Consider the following 14,733-nt stretch of genomic DNA (forward strand, 5'->3'; position numbering starts at 1 on the left):
GAAGAAATGCTATTTGTCAGCAGCAGAAGCGCTACAGGAAGCAGAACGAGATCGACGACCACAGATACTGCACACATACACATAGATAGAGATGACTTCCTAAAAACAGACATCAAGCTCTCGGACGATAGGAAATTAATACATTCACTGCATACAAAATTGAACGTGGGAGAGTTGGAAATGGAGAAACAGCAGTCGCCTGGCACGGGCAGTCCGATGTTGCCTCCTATGCTGCCCAGAAAACCACGAACCCTCGGAGGAGGACACCCTGCGTCTCGACAAGACAGTGCGGATTCATTAGACAGGTAGATGTCTTCATTTTGTGTACAATTTTAGAGTTTGTGCGTTGATTTATTTATTTTTATTTAAGAAAGCGATCTGTGCATGTTCGCGATGATGCAGACGCGCCTGTTCTGGCGGTGAAATGAGATGTGCGCTACACGAGCATTGCTATTATATTTGCCATCACTGCTTATTTTTGCTCGGATAACCAAACCATTTTGTTTAATCTGCTACCCAGATTTAGGACACTACTATGGGCGCATAAACAACAACATTAAATAATTATTGCAATTATTGCAGTATTAGAAAATATATTGCATTGTTCAGCAATGACAGATCAGACTGTTTGTGACACATTTGGCTGACCTCATATCGCCATCTGTCATCTATGGCCGACAGACCACAGGATGTCAGCAGCACTGCACAGTACTCTAAAATAATTTAACAAGGCTTTTATTTACATTTAGCCACTATATGGAGCCTACATTATGCGCTGTGTATAAAATCAAAGTAGTTTTATATTTCCTTACCTAAAAGATGTGTTGGCTGAAGCGCATGCTTGACTGTTATTCATGTGTTATTACTGTTATTTATGTTTTTCCCCTTACTCAGCCCCACTGGATCTCATGTGGAGTGGTGTAAACAGCTTATAGCAGCCACTATCTCCAGCCAGATCTGTGGCACTGTCCCTCCAGAAGCCATGACCCGTGAGTGCATGGTAAGAGTATGAAGACGATTTCACCAATAATCCTTTTTCTTTTGTCTGGAAAAATGGAAAGTAACAATTTGGTACTTCTACAACCCCCCTTGTAGAACACAAGATCTAGTATATTGTGTGGACTTCATTTGTCGATCTTCATCATCGATCTTCATTTTAATCAGTTGATTATTCATTTGTTTATCCACTGCTTTCTTATATGCAAATAAATTGGTAACCAAGTTTGAAACATGCTGTTCAGAATGGATCCGGCCTAGTTTTGTTAAGCTAGAGTGGGCCGTTTTGATACGTGTTGTGTTTTTGATTGACAGATTGGGAAGACCCTTGATTTCAGGGTAAGGGTGGCAGCAGTGGTGTGTTTATTTGTGTGCAGGCATTGTCTATATGTCAGTTTGCTCTAACAAGACCGCAGCTCTTCTACGCTGCTTTGAGCTGTACATTTTATAGCACAACAAATATGTCAGTTTGCTTTAATGTTGGCTTTGCTGTTTAGTAATGGAATTTTTAACACTTAAAGGGATAGTTCGCCCAAAAATGAAAATTCTCTTATCATTTACTCTCCATCATGCTGTCCCAGTGCAGAACCCAAACCCAGATTTGTAGAAAAATTTCTCAGCTCTGTAGTTCCTTTTAAAGCAAGTGTATGGTGACCAGAACTGAAGCTCCAAAAAGCATATAAAAGCAGCATAAAAGTAATCCATAAGGCTTCAGTGGTTAAATCCATGTCTTCAGAAGCGATACGATAGGTGTGAGAAACAGATCAATGGTTATGTCCTTTTTCCTATCAATCTCCACTTTCACTTTCACTTTCACTTACACATTTTTCTTCTTTTGTTTTTGACTATTCACATTCTTTGTGCATTTCATCACCTACTGGGCAGGGAGGAGAATTTATAGTAAATAAATATAATATATTGCTCTGTTTCTCACTCACACCTATCTTGTTGCTTCAGAAGATATGGATTTAACATTATAATATTTTGCCGTATGGATTACATTTATGCTGTCTTTATGTGCTTTTTTTGTAGTTTCAAAGTTTTGGTCACCATTCAAATTCACATTTTATGGATCTACAGATCTGAAATATTCTTCTAAAAATCTTTGTTTGTGTTCTGCAGAAGAAAGAAAGTCATACACATCTGGGATGGCATGAGGGTGAATAAATTATGAGAGCATTTTTAAGTGAACTATCCCTTTAAATATCATGTTTCACACTGTTCATACTTTAATCTGGGTTAGTAATTCACACTTTATACCTTTGGAACCACAATTCTGAGTTACAGAGTTCACTGCTTTGGTTTGATTTTCCAGGAGACAATAGATACTTCAGGTATTTTGCATACTGAGAGTCAAAATACGTTTTGTACAGTCTTTTTGGGCACTCCAAAACATTTATGCATTCCAGTTGTATGCCAAATTCCATCAAATTGAGTTCAAGAGTTGCTAATAGTGTGCAAATGATAAATTAAAAATTAATATGAAGTATTTAATCAGAATTAACAGAGTATGAACTTCATTTTTAAACAAGATTTAAACAATACAGTTTGGTAAATTATTCTACTATCTACTATTCATTTGAACTAGTTATATACTTAGGTATATTTAAATACATTTCATTTAAACCGTTTGTTTAAATCATACCTTTGCCAGGAATCTTTGTGTGTGTTGTTTATTCTTAATTTAGTTGTTTAAAATGTTATATAACTATAATGTGTGTTAAGTGTGTGTGCCGATATGTTCATGAATCTGTGTTTGTGTGTTTGTAACTTCTTTTTATCTGATGTCTATCGGTGATCGCAGGTATCCAGGAGGCCTAACTTGAGGGTAAGGCTGAGTCTGAGACTAAGAGAGCTAGATCTGTATAGAAACCAGAAACATAAAACACTTTTATGAACTAATAGGTAGCCATTAGCTCAGATCTTGTTGTATAGTGTTGGCTGAGCGACTGTATGTTGTGTGTAGGTTGTGTGTACTCTGCCTCCACAAATCATACTTCCTGTCTCTGTGTGAGGATGTGACCTATCAAACCTAAAGTTGCAACTACTGTCTTTGTTGCATTCTCTCTTTCTCTCTTTTTTTACAATCTTTTTTCTTTAACTCTTTATAAACTGCAGAAACATCTAAACTTTTCTTTTCTGCATCATTTCCTGTCCCCTCTTCCCTCTGTCTTTTTGTCTCTGTGTTTCTCCTGTGGCCGGCACTCAGTTTCAGGATTCTGGTGAAGAGCACGGTTATCAGTGTGACAGTGACTCTGAGCTGCTGTCTCATACTCCGGCAAGTTTATCTGTCTTTAACACTTCCCTCTTCTCTTTTCATCTTATTGCTGCTAACATCAGATTTCTCTTCTGCTTCTCTGTTTCTACTTACTCTCACAATCATTTTACTGCTATCCAGCCCTTTGTTAATCCTCAATATCTTGCTGTAAACAAGGTTTTTATTACAGTAGACATCATGATTTCAGCTTCACTATTATACTCATTCAAGCAAAATATTTGCGTCTTCAAAAATGGCTGGAATGTGAGTTCTGAAAGGTTTTGTTCTTTTGTTCTTCTTTAGCAAGTATTTGGAGGTAGGCAAAGGCAAGCGCCTATGGATGTAGTGCCACTGGTCCCAGGAGAGACAATCAAAACCACTGGTGTGTATGTTCATTCCAGACTCTCGTCTGTGCTGCTGTACGCTTCTTGATTCTGTGGTGTGGTGGAGTTGGGTGATGTTTGTGTTTTCTCTATTTTCGCAGTTAAAGACGTGATGTATATCTGTCCTTTCACTGGAGCTGTGACCGGCACTCTGACAGTCACAGACTGCAAACTCTACTTTGTCAGTCTTGAAAGGGTGTGTCTCACGACTGGAGCAGTAACTTGTTTTTTATTCCAAGTCCTTTCTAGAATCTTTAGCCTGATTAGGGGCTGGGTGTGCGGAATCACGACCCGGGCCCGCCCTCCGCCCTGCCACAATAACACAATAACAAACCAAGTGGTGTTTAAAGATATTACAAGTAGCGGTCGACCGTTCATGGATTTTGCCAAAACCGATAACTATGATGGTGGAAAAGGCAGATAACCGATTAAGCGGCCGATAGTTTTTAAAATCGGCATGGATGATACAACATTCCAAAATGAAAGAAAATCCCAGATGAAGTTTATTGTTCAACCAAAATTCCAAGAAAAAACAGAAAAAATTAAGATTTTGTGCATAACTTGGTAATTTTTATTATAAACAAGCCTGAAACACACCGGGAACACTTATTTTGAAATGACAGAGACTTGGCTCCGTTACAATGCTCTGTAGCCAAGTAGGCTATTTACCAAAATTAGGCTTTTTACAACCTATATACAGTGCATCCGGAAAGTATTCACAGTGCTTCACTTTTTCCACATTTTGTTAGGTTACTGTCTTATTCCAAAAGTTATTAAATTCATTATTTTGCTCAAAATTCTTCAAACAATACCCCATAATGACAACGTGAAAGAAGTTTGTTTTAAATCTTTGCAAATTTATTACAAATACAAAAATCCCATGTACAAAAGTATTCACAGCCTTTGCCATGACACTCAAAATTGAGCTCCTGTTTCCACTGATAATCCTTGAGATGTTTCTACAACTTGATTGGAGTCCACCTGTGGTAAATTCAGTTGATTGGACATGATTTTGAAAGGCACACACCTGTCTATATAAGGTCCCACAGTTAACAGTGCATGTCAGAGCACAAGCCAAGCCATGAAGTCCAAGGAATTGTCTGTAGACCTCTGAGACAGGATTGTATCGAGGCACAGATCTGGGGAAGGGTACAGAAACATTTCTGCAGCACTGAAGGTCCCAGTGAGCACAGTGGCCTCCATCATCCGTAAATGGAAGAAGTTCTTCCTAGAGCTGGCCGCCCGGACAAACTGAGCGATCGGGAGAGAAGGACATTAGTCAGGGAGGTGACCAAGAACCAGACGGTCACTCTGACAGAGCTCCAGCGTTTCTCTGTGGAGAGAGGAGAATCTCTCAGAAGAACAAACATCTCTGCAGCACTCCACCAATCAGGCCTGTATGGTAGAGTGGCCAGACAGAAGCCACTCCTCAGTAAAAGGCACATGACAGCCCACCTGGAGTAAAAAAGGACTTAAATATTGATCTGTTTCTCACCCACAAGGCACCTGAAGGACTCTCAGATGTTGAGAAACAAAATGATATTTTCTGATTAAACAAATATTGATCTCTTTGGCCTGAATGGCAAGCGTCATGTCTGGATGAAACCAGGCACCGCTCATCACTGGCCAATACCATCCCTACAGTGAAGCATGGTGGTGGCATCATCATGCTGTGGGGATGTTTTTCAGCAGCAGGAACTAAGAGACTAGTCAGGATCGAGGGAAAGATGAATGCAGCAATGTACAGAGACATCCTTGATGAAAACCTGCTCCAGAGTGCTCTGGACCTCAGACTGGGGTGAAGGTTCATCTTCTAACAGGACAACGATCCTAAGCACACAGCCATGATAACAAAGGAGAGGCTACGGGACAACTTCTGTGATTGTCCTTGAGTAGCCCAGCCAGAGCCCAGACTTGAACCCGATTGAACATCTCTGGAGAGATCTAAAAATGGCTGTGCACCGACGCTCCCCATCCAACCTGATGGAGCTTGAGAGGTCCTGCTAAGAAGAATGGGAGAAACTGCCCAAAAATAGGTGTGCCAAGCTTGTAGCATCATACACAAAAAGACTTGAGGCTGTAATTGGTGCCAAAGGTGCTTCAACAAAGTATTGAGCAACGGCTGTGAATACTTATATACATGTGATTTTTTTTTTTTCATTTTTTATTTTATAAAGATTTGCAAAGATTACAATGCACTGTACAGTAATCACCAGATAAACGAATTGTGTATTGGAATAGGACACCTGTGTGAACTTGAGAGAAGCTGACTACATACATCCACTAAATGACCTTGGGACCAGTTGGTTAAAAGTAATTGCAAAAATGGCTCAGAAAAGTGAAGTTAGCTCTGAGAAAAGTTATAGCCTTATTTGTTTGCAGATGCCACTTGTTTTGATATTTTGTTATTTAATCCAATGAGGCTTAGGCATCCCAGTACATTTTGGGGCCACTGTATGTACACACAATGACAGATTTGGTTTTACTTAACCAGTCAATTCTATTTGTAGTTGAAGTTGATGATTGATAGTCTTACACTTGCGGCCAAAAGTTTCAGAAGGAAATTAGTACTTTAATTGTACATAACTGTACATTACTGATGTAAAAAAAACAGCACCAGATGTACAACTAAACAAGAGGATAAGTACATCAGAGACTCTAGTTTGAGAAATAGATGCCTCACATGTCCTCAGCTGACAGCTTCATTGAATTCTACCCGCTCAACACCAGTTTCATGTACAACAGTAAAGAGAAGAATCAGGGGTGCAGGCCTTATTGGAAGAATTGTAAAGAAAAAAGCCACTTTTGAAATAGAAATACAGAAAGAAATGTTTAGTGTGGGGCAAAGAATCACAGACATTGGACAACAGATAATTGGTGTTATGGATCTTAACCCCATTGAGCTTTTGTGGGATCAGCTAGAATGTCAAGGATCTGCAAAGTTGTCATTGCTGCACATGGAGGATTTTCTTTGAAGTAGTTTAAGAAGTTCTGACCATTTTTTTCACATTATAATTGTAATTTTTCATGTTATTAATGTCCTGATTACACATTGTGATCATTTGAATGCCACTTTGGTGAATAAAAGAATCAATTTCTTTCCATAAGAGCCAAATCTGTACATTATTCCAAACTTTTAGCCACCAGTGTATTTCATCCATCTGTCTGCAGGATGCTCCTTTTGTGTTGGATGTGAACCTTGGTGCCATCAGCAGGCTAGAGACTATCAGTGTACAGAGCCATGGAGAGAATACTAATGGCATGGAAATCATCTGTAAGGTCAGATACATCACCCTCCAACATTCTGGTCCACCAATGCAATAAATTCCATTTACCCACAAAAAAATAGTTCAGTATAATTGTATGATTAATCACAGAGATTGTCTACAGTGATAATTGCTGTCCTAGCTGCTTCATATTCAAGTGCATTTTTATATTTGACTTGCTTTGTCACACTGCATTGTGAAGAGCAAAAGTTGTCACACCCTGACAGAAATTGATGCTTTGTGTCATATAGTATGAAGCCTACATCAATAGCATGGATGCCACTAGCATGCTGGCGATGTGGTCCTGTTTTCTTTTGATGTTTATTGGCATTGCATTAAAGGGATGGTTTGCCTAAAATATTAAAACTCTCTCATCATTTACTCACCTCATGTCATCCCAGATGTAAATTACTTTATTTTTCTCTTGAACGCAAACAAACTGTTTAGAAGAATGTTTCAGCTCTGTTGATCCATTTAATGGAAGTAAATGGTGACCAGAGCTCTGGAGGTTCAAAAAGCACATCAAGGCAGCATAAAAGTAATGCATACGATTCCACTGGTTTATCCCATGTCTTCAGAAACAGACCAATATTTAAGTCTTTTTTAACTATTAATCTCCTCTTTCACTTTCACATTCTTCGTGTATATCACCACCTACTAGTTGAGGCTGGACAGATGGAGATTGATAGTAAAAAAGGACTTAAATATTGATCTGTTTCTCACCCACACATGTCGTATCGCTTCTGAAGATATTGATTAAACCACTGGATTACTTTTATGTTGCCATAACATGCTTTTTGGGCCTTTAAAGTTCTGGTCACCATCCACTTGCATTGAATGAACTAACAGAGCTGAGATATTCTTCTACAAATCTTCTATGTATTCTGCAGAATAAAGAAAGTCATACACATCTGGGATGGCAAGAGGATGAGTAAATAATGAGAGAATATTCATTGTTGGGTGAACTATCTCTTTAAACATATCTTTTAGAGAGCCCTTGTTCGTATTATACTCTATTTCATAAATCTATTTGCTTTTACTGACATACTATTGTTAAGGAAAAAGGTCTGACAAACTTTCTCTGATTTCAGCTTCAAAAGCAGCAGAATTGTCTATATGAGTTGGAGCAGACAGTTGATAAGACATGTCATTGATTGTAACATAATCTACAATTGTAACATAAACTGCATGCCAATGAATCTTTATCTGTCCCATTAGGATATGAGAAGTACCAGGTTTGCCCATAAAAAGGAAGAGCAGAGTAAGCTGGAGATTTTGGAGACGCTGACCAAGCATGCCTTCCCCCTGTCCAATGACCTGGTATGTCAGTTTGTTATTTAGAAATCCTCAGAATCCTCCAGTCATTGTGATTGGCCACTGGACCTGTCAGTCATTCCTGATTCCTATGGTGCAGTTGGTTCATGGCCCTGCAAATCAATTTGTTTCTTTATCTCTCCAAGCCACTCTTTGCCTTCCAATACAAAGAAAAGTTTCCAGAGGATGGATGGAAGGTTTATGATCCAGTGGCAGAGTACAAGAGAATGGTGAGACATCGCTGAAATACAGTGGAGTTATCTGCCTGACATCATCAAATCAGCATAATTCTGCTTCATTTTATGTCCTTTTCTCATATTCTCTCACTTTCTGTTTATCTCTGCAGGGTTTGCCAAATGAGAGCTGGACCATCAATAAGAGTAACATTAATTATGAAGTGTGTGACACCTATCCTGCTTTGTTTGTCACCCCAAAAAGTATTGAAGATGACGAGATCAAACGAGCGGCCTCTTTCAGAGCTAAACACCGCATACCGGTAGGTGAGAATGTGTGTGTTTGTGCCAACAGATAAATTTACCTTACAAATCATGTTTTTCCAACTAATATTTGAATATGCGAAGGCCACCTTCTGCTCTATGGTTTGGCATCACTAACAACCTCACGATACGAGTCACGTAGCAATACTTGTTTCTCGATTCAATGCGTTACTATGCATCGCGATATTATAATTGGATCGCGATTGAATCTGCCCCAAATGCACAAGACCAAACCAGAGAGCATCCACACGAGAGAGAGTGAATGTGCACAGTCAGTCTGTTTCAATCATTCTCGCGAGGTTCGCTTTACTTTTGATCAGTGTGGTATCTCATAGATGCAGCTCTGAACACACTGAGAAATGCCAGTTTCAGAGTTTGCTTTTTTTAATTGAACTGTAAAAATGATGTGAATGCACACACAAAAAATATTGTTACAAAAACCAGTGCAATTTCATGAGAAAAAGAATCGTGATATTTCAATATGTGGTTGAATCAGCAAAGCTGGATCCAGCTCAGTGTAAATGTGAGAGTGTAATTATTCATTTATTTTGTCAACAATTGCCTACTACAATATTTTTCATATCTTTGAATATCCAGTATTGATGGTAAAATACATGCATACCTGGACTCCTGCATCTTTTCTTCTCTCTCAGGTCCTTTCATGGATCCACCCAGAAACCCAGGCCACTATAGTGCGCTGTAGTCAGCCGATGGTGGGCCCAACAGACCGCCGGTGTAAGGAAGATGAGCACTACCTACAGACCATTATGGATGCCAATGCACAGTCCCATAAACTCACTATATTTGATGCTCGGCAGAATACTGTGGCTCATAATCACAAGGTAATTAAGGGAAGATTTCCAACTTCAATTGACAAAGATGTTGGAATATAGCAAAATGGGTCGTTTCATTGCAATATTGTTTGTAGAATTGAATAATTTAAAGAAATTTCTGAATATCTGAGCATTTGGTGTGTCCCTCTTTTGTTAAAGGGACAGTTCACCCCAAAATTAAAAGGATCTCATCATTTACTCACCCTCATGCCATCCCATATGTGTATGCCTTGTTTTCTTCTCCAGAACACAAATGAAGATTTTTAGAAGAATGTTTCAGCTCTGTAGGTCCATACAATGCAAGTAAATGGTGGCCAGAAATTTGAAGCTCCAAAAAGCACATAAATCAGCATAAAAGTAATCAAAAAAACTCCAGTGGTTAAATGAATGTCTTCAGAAGCGATATGATTGGTGTGGATGTGAAACAGATAATTATTTAAGTCGTTTTTAACTATAAATTATAGTGCTCAGTAAATGGCGATATGCACAAGAGTGCAAATTGATGCCATGTGAGGAGCAGATGTGTAAACTGTGAGCTCTGTGCACTTTGCTAGTTTTTAAATTATTTTCATGTTATAATCCGGTGAAATTCAATACACCCAGTTACACATTTGCTCTTTGAGGCAAAGAAGTCAAAATCTTCAGGCTCTGGAGACATTAAAAGACACTTGCGTCCTCATGCTGAAGCCTCTGATGGGCCTGCAGACCGGGAACTCGATTTGGATGACGTTGCTGGGGAAATTTAGCGTCAATTGTCCAACATGTTTGTGATGCTGACGAAAGTTATTGCTGACTTGGAGGATCTCGCTGTAATACGTCGATCGATTATGGCGATGGAAACAAAATTCTTGTTGGTTTCAAGAGTGGCAGATGTTAAGAAATGGATCGATTATCTGGAGTCATCGGAAAGGGAATTATTCGCTAATCCGCTCGTGACCAAAAAAGACCTGGAAGGCATTTTGGGCAAACTGGAAGATTTCTAAAATAGGAGCCAAAGGAACAACATACGGATTGTTGGAATTCCTGAGCATGAAGAAGGCAGAGATATGGTGAAATTCCTAGACAAGCTCTTCAGGAGTCTGCTCGACATATAAGGCCATGAGATGGAAACTGAGCAATTTATGTGGATTTTTGAGCTTCACAGTTCTGGTCACCATTCACTTGCGTTATGAGGACCTACAGAGCAGAGATATTCTACTAAAAATCTTCATTTTTGTTCTGCAGAAGAAAGAAAGTCATACATATCTGGGATGGCATAAGGGTAAGTAAATGATGATAATTTTTATTTTAATTTTAATTGTCCCTTTAACAAAGGAATTAATGTGATCAATGTCACAAAATAGCTTTTTTCATTAGTGACCTAGAAATAGTGCAGGGATTTAAATACATATATTTATTTATTCTACATTTCTTTCATTCAATTTTGTCAAAATCCCAAAAGTTTGTTGTTCTTGTTTTTTTTGCCAGAATCCCATAATTGCAATGTGTACTTAGACTTTTAAACCCCACACTATCTCCTTGCTTTTTCCTCTCTCTATCTGTCACACACACACACACACACACACACACACATGTTGGTGCAGCTGTCCTTATGAGTACTCTCCATAGACATAATGATTTTTATACTGAACTATAGATTCTATCCCCTAAACGTAACCCTCCCAAAACTTTTACATTTTTAAAAAACATCATTTAGTATGTTTAAGTGATTTGAATTATGGGTCACTAGAAATATCCTCATGAACCACATTTATAGCATAATATCCTTGAGATTACCAGTTTGTAACCTATGTTACAATGTCCTTGTAAACCACCCAAACCCGCCCACACACACACACACGTGCAGTTCCATAGCTTTCTTCAAAAGTAGTTTTGAATTATTGAGTAGCCACCTGCACTGATGTAGATCTTTGAGCTGTCAACTATCCTCTGAAAGAAGTGTATTAAGTCAGGATGTAAAAGCCATGAATCTTTACATTTAATCTTCTGCTGTTTCACTCTTCAGGCTAAAGATGGAGGTTATGAGAATGAGAATTTCTACCCCAACATGGAGCTGAATTTCCTGGAGATACCAAACATTCATGTTATGAGAGAGTCTCTGCGTAAGCTGAAGGAGGTGGTTTACCCCACCATTGATGAACACCACTGGCATTCAGGCATAGATGCCACTCACTGGCTGGAGTACATCAGGGTAAACAACACATCATTTTAAGTCCTATGAATCATCTTTAGGCATTTCTGTCCTCACAGTCACCTCTAAGTAAACACTCAATTTCTACATGAATGTATGATTTAGTGAAAGACTGATGACCAAGCAGATTAATCAAATGACGACACAACACTTTAAACACACATTATCCCTAACAGCTCAACAAATTAGTACCATATAAGTGTAAACTAGTCAGTAATATTAATACATATAAAGAAATGTTTTTATTAATTTGATATATGATCTTATTTGAGATAAAGTGGGCAAATAATATGAACTGTGTATGTATTGCAATTGTCCCTTACCACTGTTAAAATTTGCCTTGTTATCACTCTGACTTTTTCTATTAAATTGCATATTATGATCTTGTCTTTCCCATATATACTATCATGAATCTATACTCATTATTTATTAATGGGACAGTTACTTTTAGCACATGTTAATGTTTCTAATAACAACATACAGTATGCCTCCTCTACTGGTGGTCCACAACCCATTGTAGACAGCAGTGCCAAATATTTTGCTGACTGCTTTCCCTTTGTTATTTATTGAAAGAGAAATATTGATGCAGTTTGAAGTAGTAATGAAGTCCCAATGTCTTTGAAATACAGCCTCTGTGTTAGGAACCATTTGGAATTGAATGTGAAACAGTTTAGTCTTTACAGGGTGACCTTTGACCCCAGCAGCTGTTCTAAAGTGATGTGGCTATGGCTCTACTCATTCATTTAATTAATTCAGAATGTAAGAAGATTACATGTTTTTAAAAGAACCATGTCTCTCTCTCTCTCTCTCTCTCTCTCTCTCTCTCTCTCTCTCTCTCTCTCTCTCTCTCTCTCTCTCTCTCTCTCTCTCTCTCTCTCTCCCTCTCTCTCTCTGTGTCTGTCTGTCTGTCTGTAGCTTTTGCTAGCGGGTGCAGTACGGATTGCAGATAAGGTGGAGTCCAGTAAGAGCTCAGTGGTGGTGCACTGCAGTGACGGCTGGGACCGCACAGCTCAGCTCACCTCTCTATCCATGCTGATGCTGGACTCCTACTACAGAACTCTCAGGGGCTTCCAGGTGCTGCTGGAGAAGGAATGGATCAGCTTCGGACACAAGTTTGCTGCGGTTAGGAACAAAGACTATAGCTGTATCCCGAACAACACACTATACACTATGCGCTTACAAAATACACTATGCACTCAGCCATGTAGTGTATGATTTTTCAAAGTGTAGTATTGTTCCAAATGAAACACGTAGCTTTTTTTATTGCATTGAAGCGTTTGCCATTTAACAGCTGATGGAAATTACGTTTCAAACACATGCAATAGTACACTTCTTTTGCTGCATTTTCAGTGTTTAGATACTACTCGCACTACAAAATGGTGTAGAATAGTGCATAAGTGTGCGGTTTTGGACGCATCTTTTGTGATAGAGAATGGGAACTTGTGTATAGTTTGCATATTAAAAAAAAAAAAGGTTCAGCCAGGTGCAGGGCTCGGCTCAGACATTAAAACTGTGTCTGTGTTAAAAATGGGCAGAGTACTGGTTAAAATACTGTTAAAAACGGAAAAAAATGATTAATATCTTTGAATATCCAATACTGATGGTAAAATACAGTGTTGTTTCGGACACTGTAGTGCAAAACAGATATAGAACCGCTTACCCTATTTCTGCGTGTTGAATTGATTCCCCTTATTGTGTCGCCTACAACCATTGAGAGAGAAGCAGTCGAATTGAGGAATTATTAAATAATATCTGGAATAACAGTGCATTTGTACCTAGCAATGTCTAGGTACAAATGCACAAGTATGCCATGGAAGGCATTTAAAATGTGAAATTGGGCCATACATTTTATAATAGTGAGTTTTACTTCAGAATCAAGCCAAATGCTTATTATGTTCAACTAAAAATAGTGATAAAACAATGCTGAGAAGATAAAATTGTTAAGGTATTGTTTTCATATGTATTTATTATTGCATTTGACATTGTTTGACATTTGTTTCAGTGTACATGGCAATTGAAAAGAAAAATCTAAATTTAAATGTGTGATATATACTGAAGTATGTAGCTGTATTTAAGACATTGTTTTAAGACAAAATGACAGTACATCATTTTTTTCAGTAGTTAGTTTCAGGGGTTTTACTCTGTTAAAAACAATATATTGTGATATATATATATATATATATATATATTTTTTTTTTTTTTTTTTTTTTTTGCTTATAATGTCCAACCCAAGTCTGTGTTCATCCACTGGCAAACAGTTTAGTGACCTGAGAAAAGACTTCATGTCAGAGAATCTTTGGTCCTTAATTATGCAGAAATATTAGAGTACGTATATATTTAGTAACTCCCGTCTTTCTCTTTCACAGCGTGTTGGTCATGGAGACGAAAATCATGCGAACTCTGAGCGCTCCCCTCTATTTGTGCAGTTTATTGACTGTGTTTGGCAAATAATGAGACAGGTGAGCTGTCAGTGAATCTGAAGTTATCTTAGCAGTACACTTATTATCATAATGTCTACTTACTCATCCGATATTATATTTATGACATCATTCAGTGTTCTCAGTTAAGTTGCATGTGTTATTTATCAGTTCACCTAATTCTTACACAAATTAACATTGTAATGGTGAACTATTGGGTGTCTCACTGTGGCTTTTTATTGTCTTCTCAGTTCCCTACTGCCTTTGAATTTAATGAGCTCTTCCTCATCACCATCCTGGACCACCTCTACAGCTGCCTGTTTGGAACATTCCTTTACAACAGTGAACAGGAGAGAGTAGAAAAGGCATGCACTATTGTTTCATTCTGAGGGGAGGACAAAAACCCCAGAGAGTTTTATTAATTCAATTATAATACTTTACAATAAAGTTCCATTTATTAACATTAGGTAACATGAACTAACAATGAACAATACTTATTAAGCATTTATTCATCTTAGTGAATTTAAAAATGAATTAGTATGTCAAAATCAAAAGTTGTATTTGTAACAATAGTTAATG

The 14,733-nt window shown here is 38.1% G+C and overlaps 1 protein-coding gene across 3 annotated transcripts in view; it reads left to right on the forward strand.

Moving 5' to 3' along the window:
• mtmr1a (myotubularin related protein 1a) overlaps window positions 1-14,733 on the forward strand; it is a 19,479-nt gene continuing 4,746 nt past the window's right edge. The window contains exons 1-15 of one of the 3 annotated variants that reach the window (XM_052099901.1): window positions 1-305; window positions 895-1,000; window positions 1,312-1,335; window positions 2,801-2,824; window positions 3,557-3,635; window positions 3,738-3,832; window positions 6,808-6,915; window positions 8,121-8,222; window positions 8,363-8,446; window positions 8,563-8,712; window positions 9,367-9,555; window positions 11,552-11,737; window positions 12,653-12,859; window positions 14,104-14,196; window positions 14,406-14,519. In XM_052099901.1, coding sequence (XP_051955861.1) covers window positions 7-305; window positions 895-1,000; window positions 1,312-1,335; window positions 2,801-2,824; window positions 3,557-3,635; window positions 3,738-3,832; window positions 6,808-6,915; window positions 8,121-8,222; window positions 8,363-8,446; window positions 8,563-8,712; window positions 9,367-9,555; window positions 11,552-11,737; window positions 12,653-12,859; window positions 14,104-14,196; window positions 14,406-14,519 — 1,860 coding nt within the window. In that variant the 5' untranslated portion in view covers window positions 1-6. Of the gene's footprint in view, window positions 306-894; window positions 1,001-1,311; window positions 1,336-2,800; window positions 2,825-3,205; window positions 3,275-3,556; window positions 3,636-3,737; window positions 3,833-6,807; window positions 6,916-8,120; window positions 8,223-8,362; window positions 8,447-8,562; window positions 8,713-9,366; window positions 9,556-11,551; window positions 11,738-12,652; window positions 12,860-14,103; window positions 14,197-14,405; window positions 14,520-14,733 lie in introns of all 3 variants that reach the window. The other 2 variants (XM_052100699.1, XM_052101422.1) reach the window with 2 other exon arrangements.

The sequence above is a fragment of the Xyrauchen texanus genome, chromosome 1, assembly GCF_025860055.1.
Source record: "Xyrauchen texanus isolate HMW12.3.18 chromosome 1, RBS_HiC_50CHRs, whole genome shotgun sequence".
In the NCBI taxonomy this organism is placed as follows: Eukaryota; Metazoa; Chordata; class Actinopteri; order Cypriniformes; family Catostomidae; genus Xyrauchen; species Xyrauchen texanus.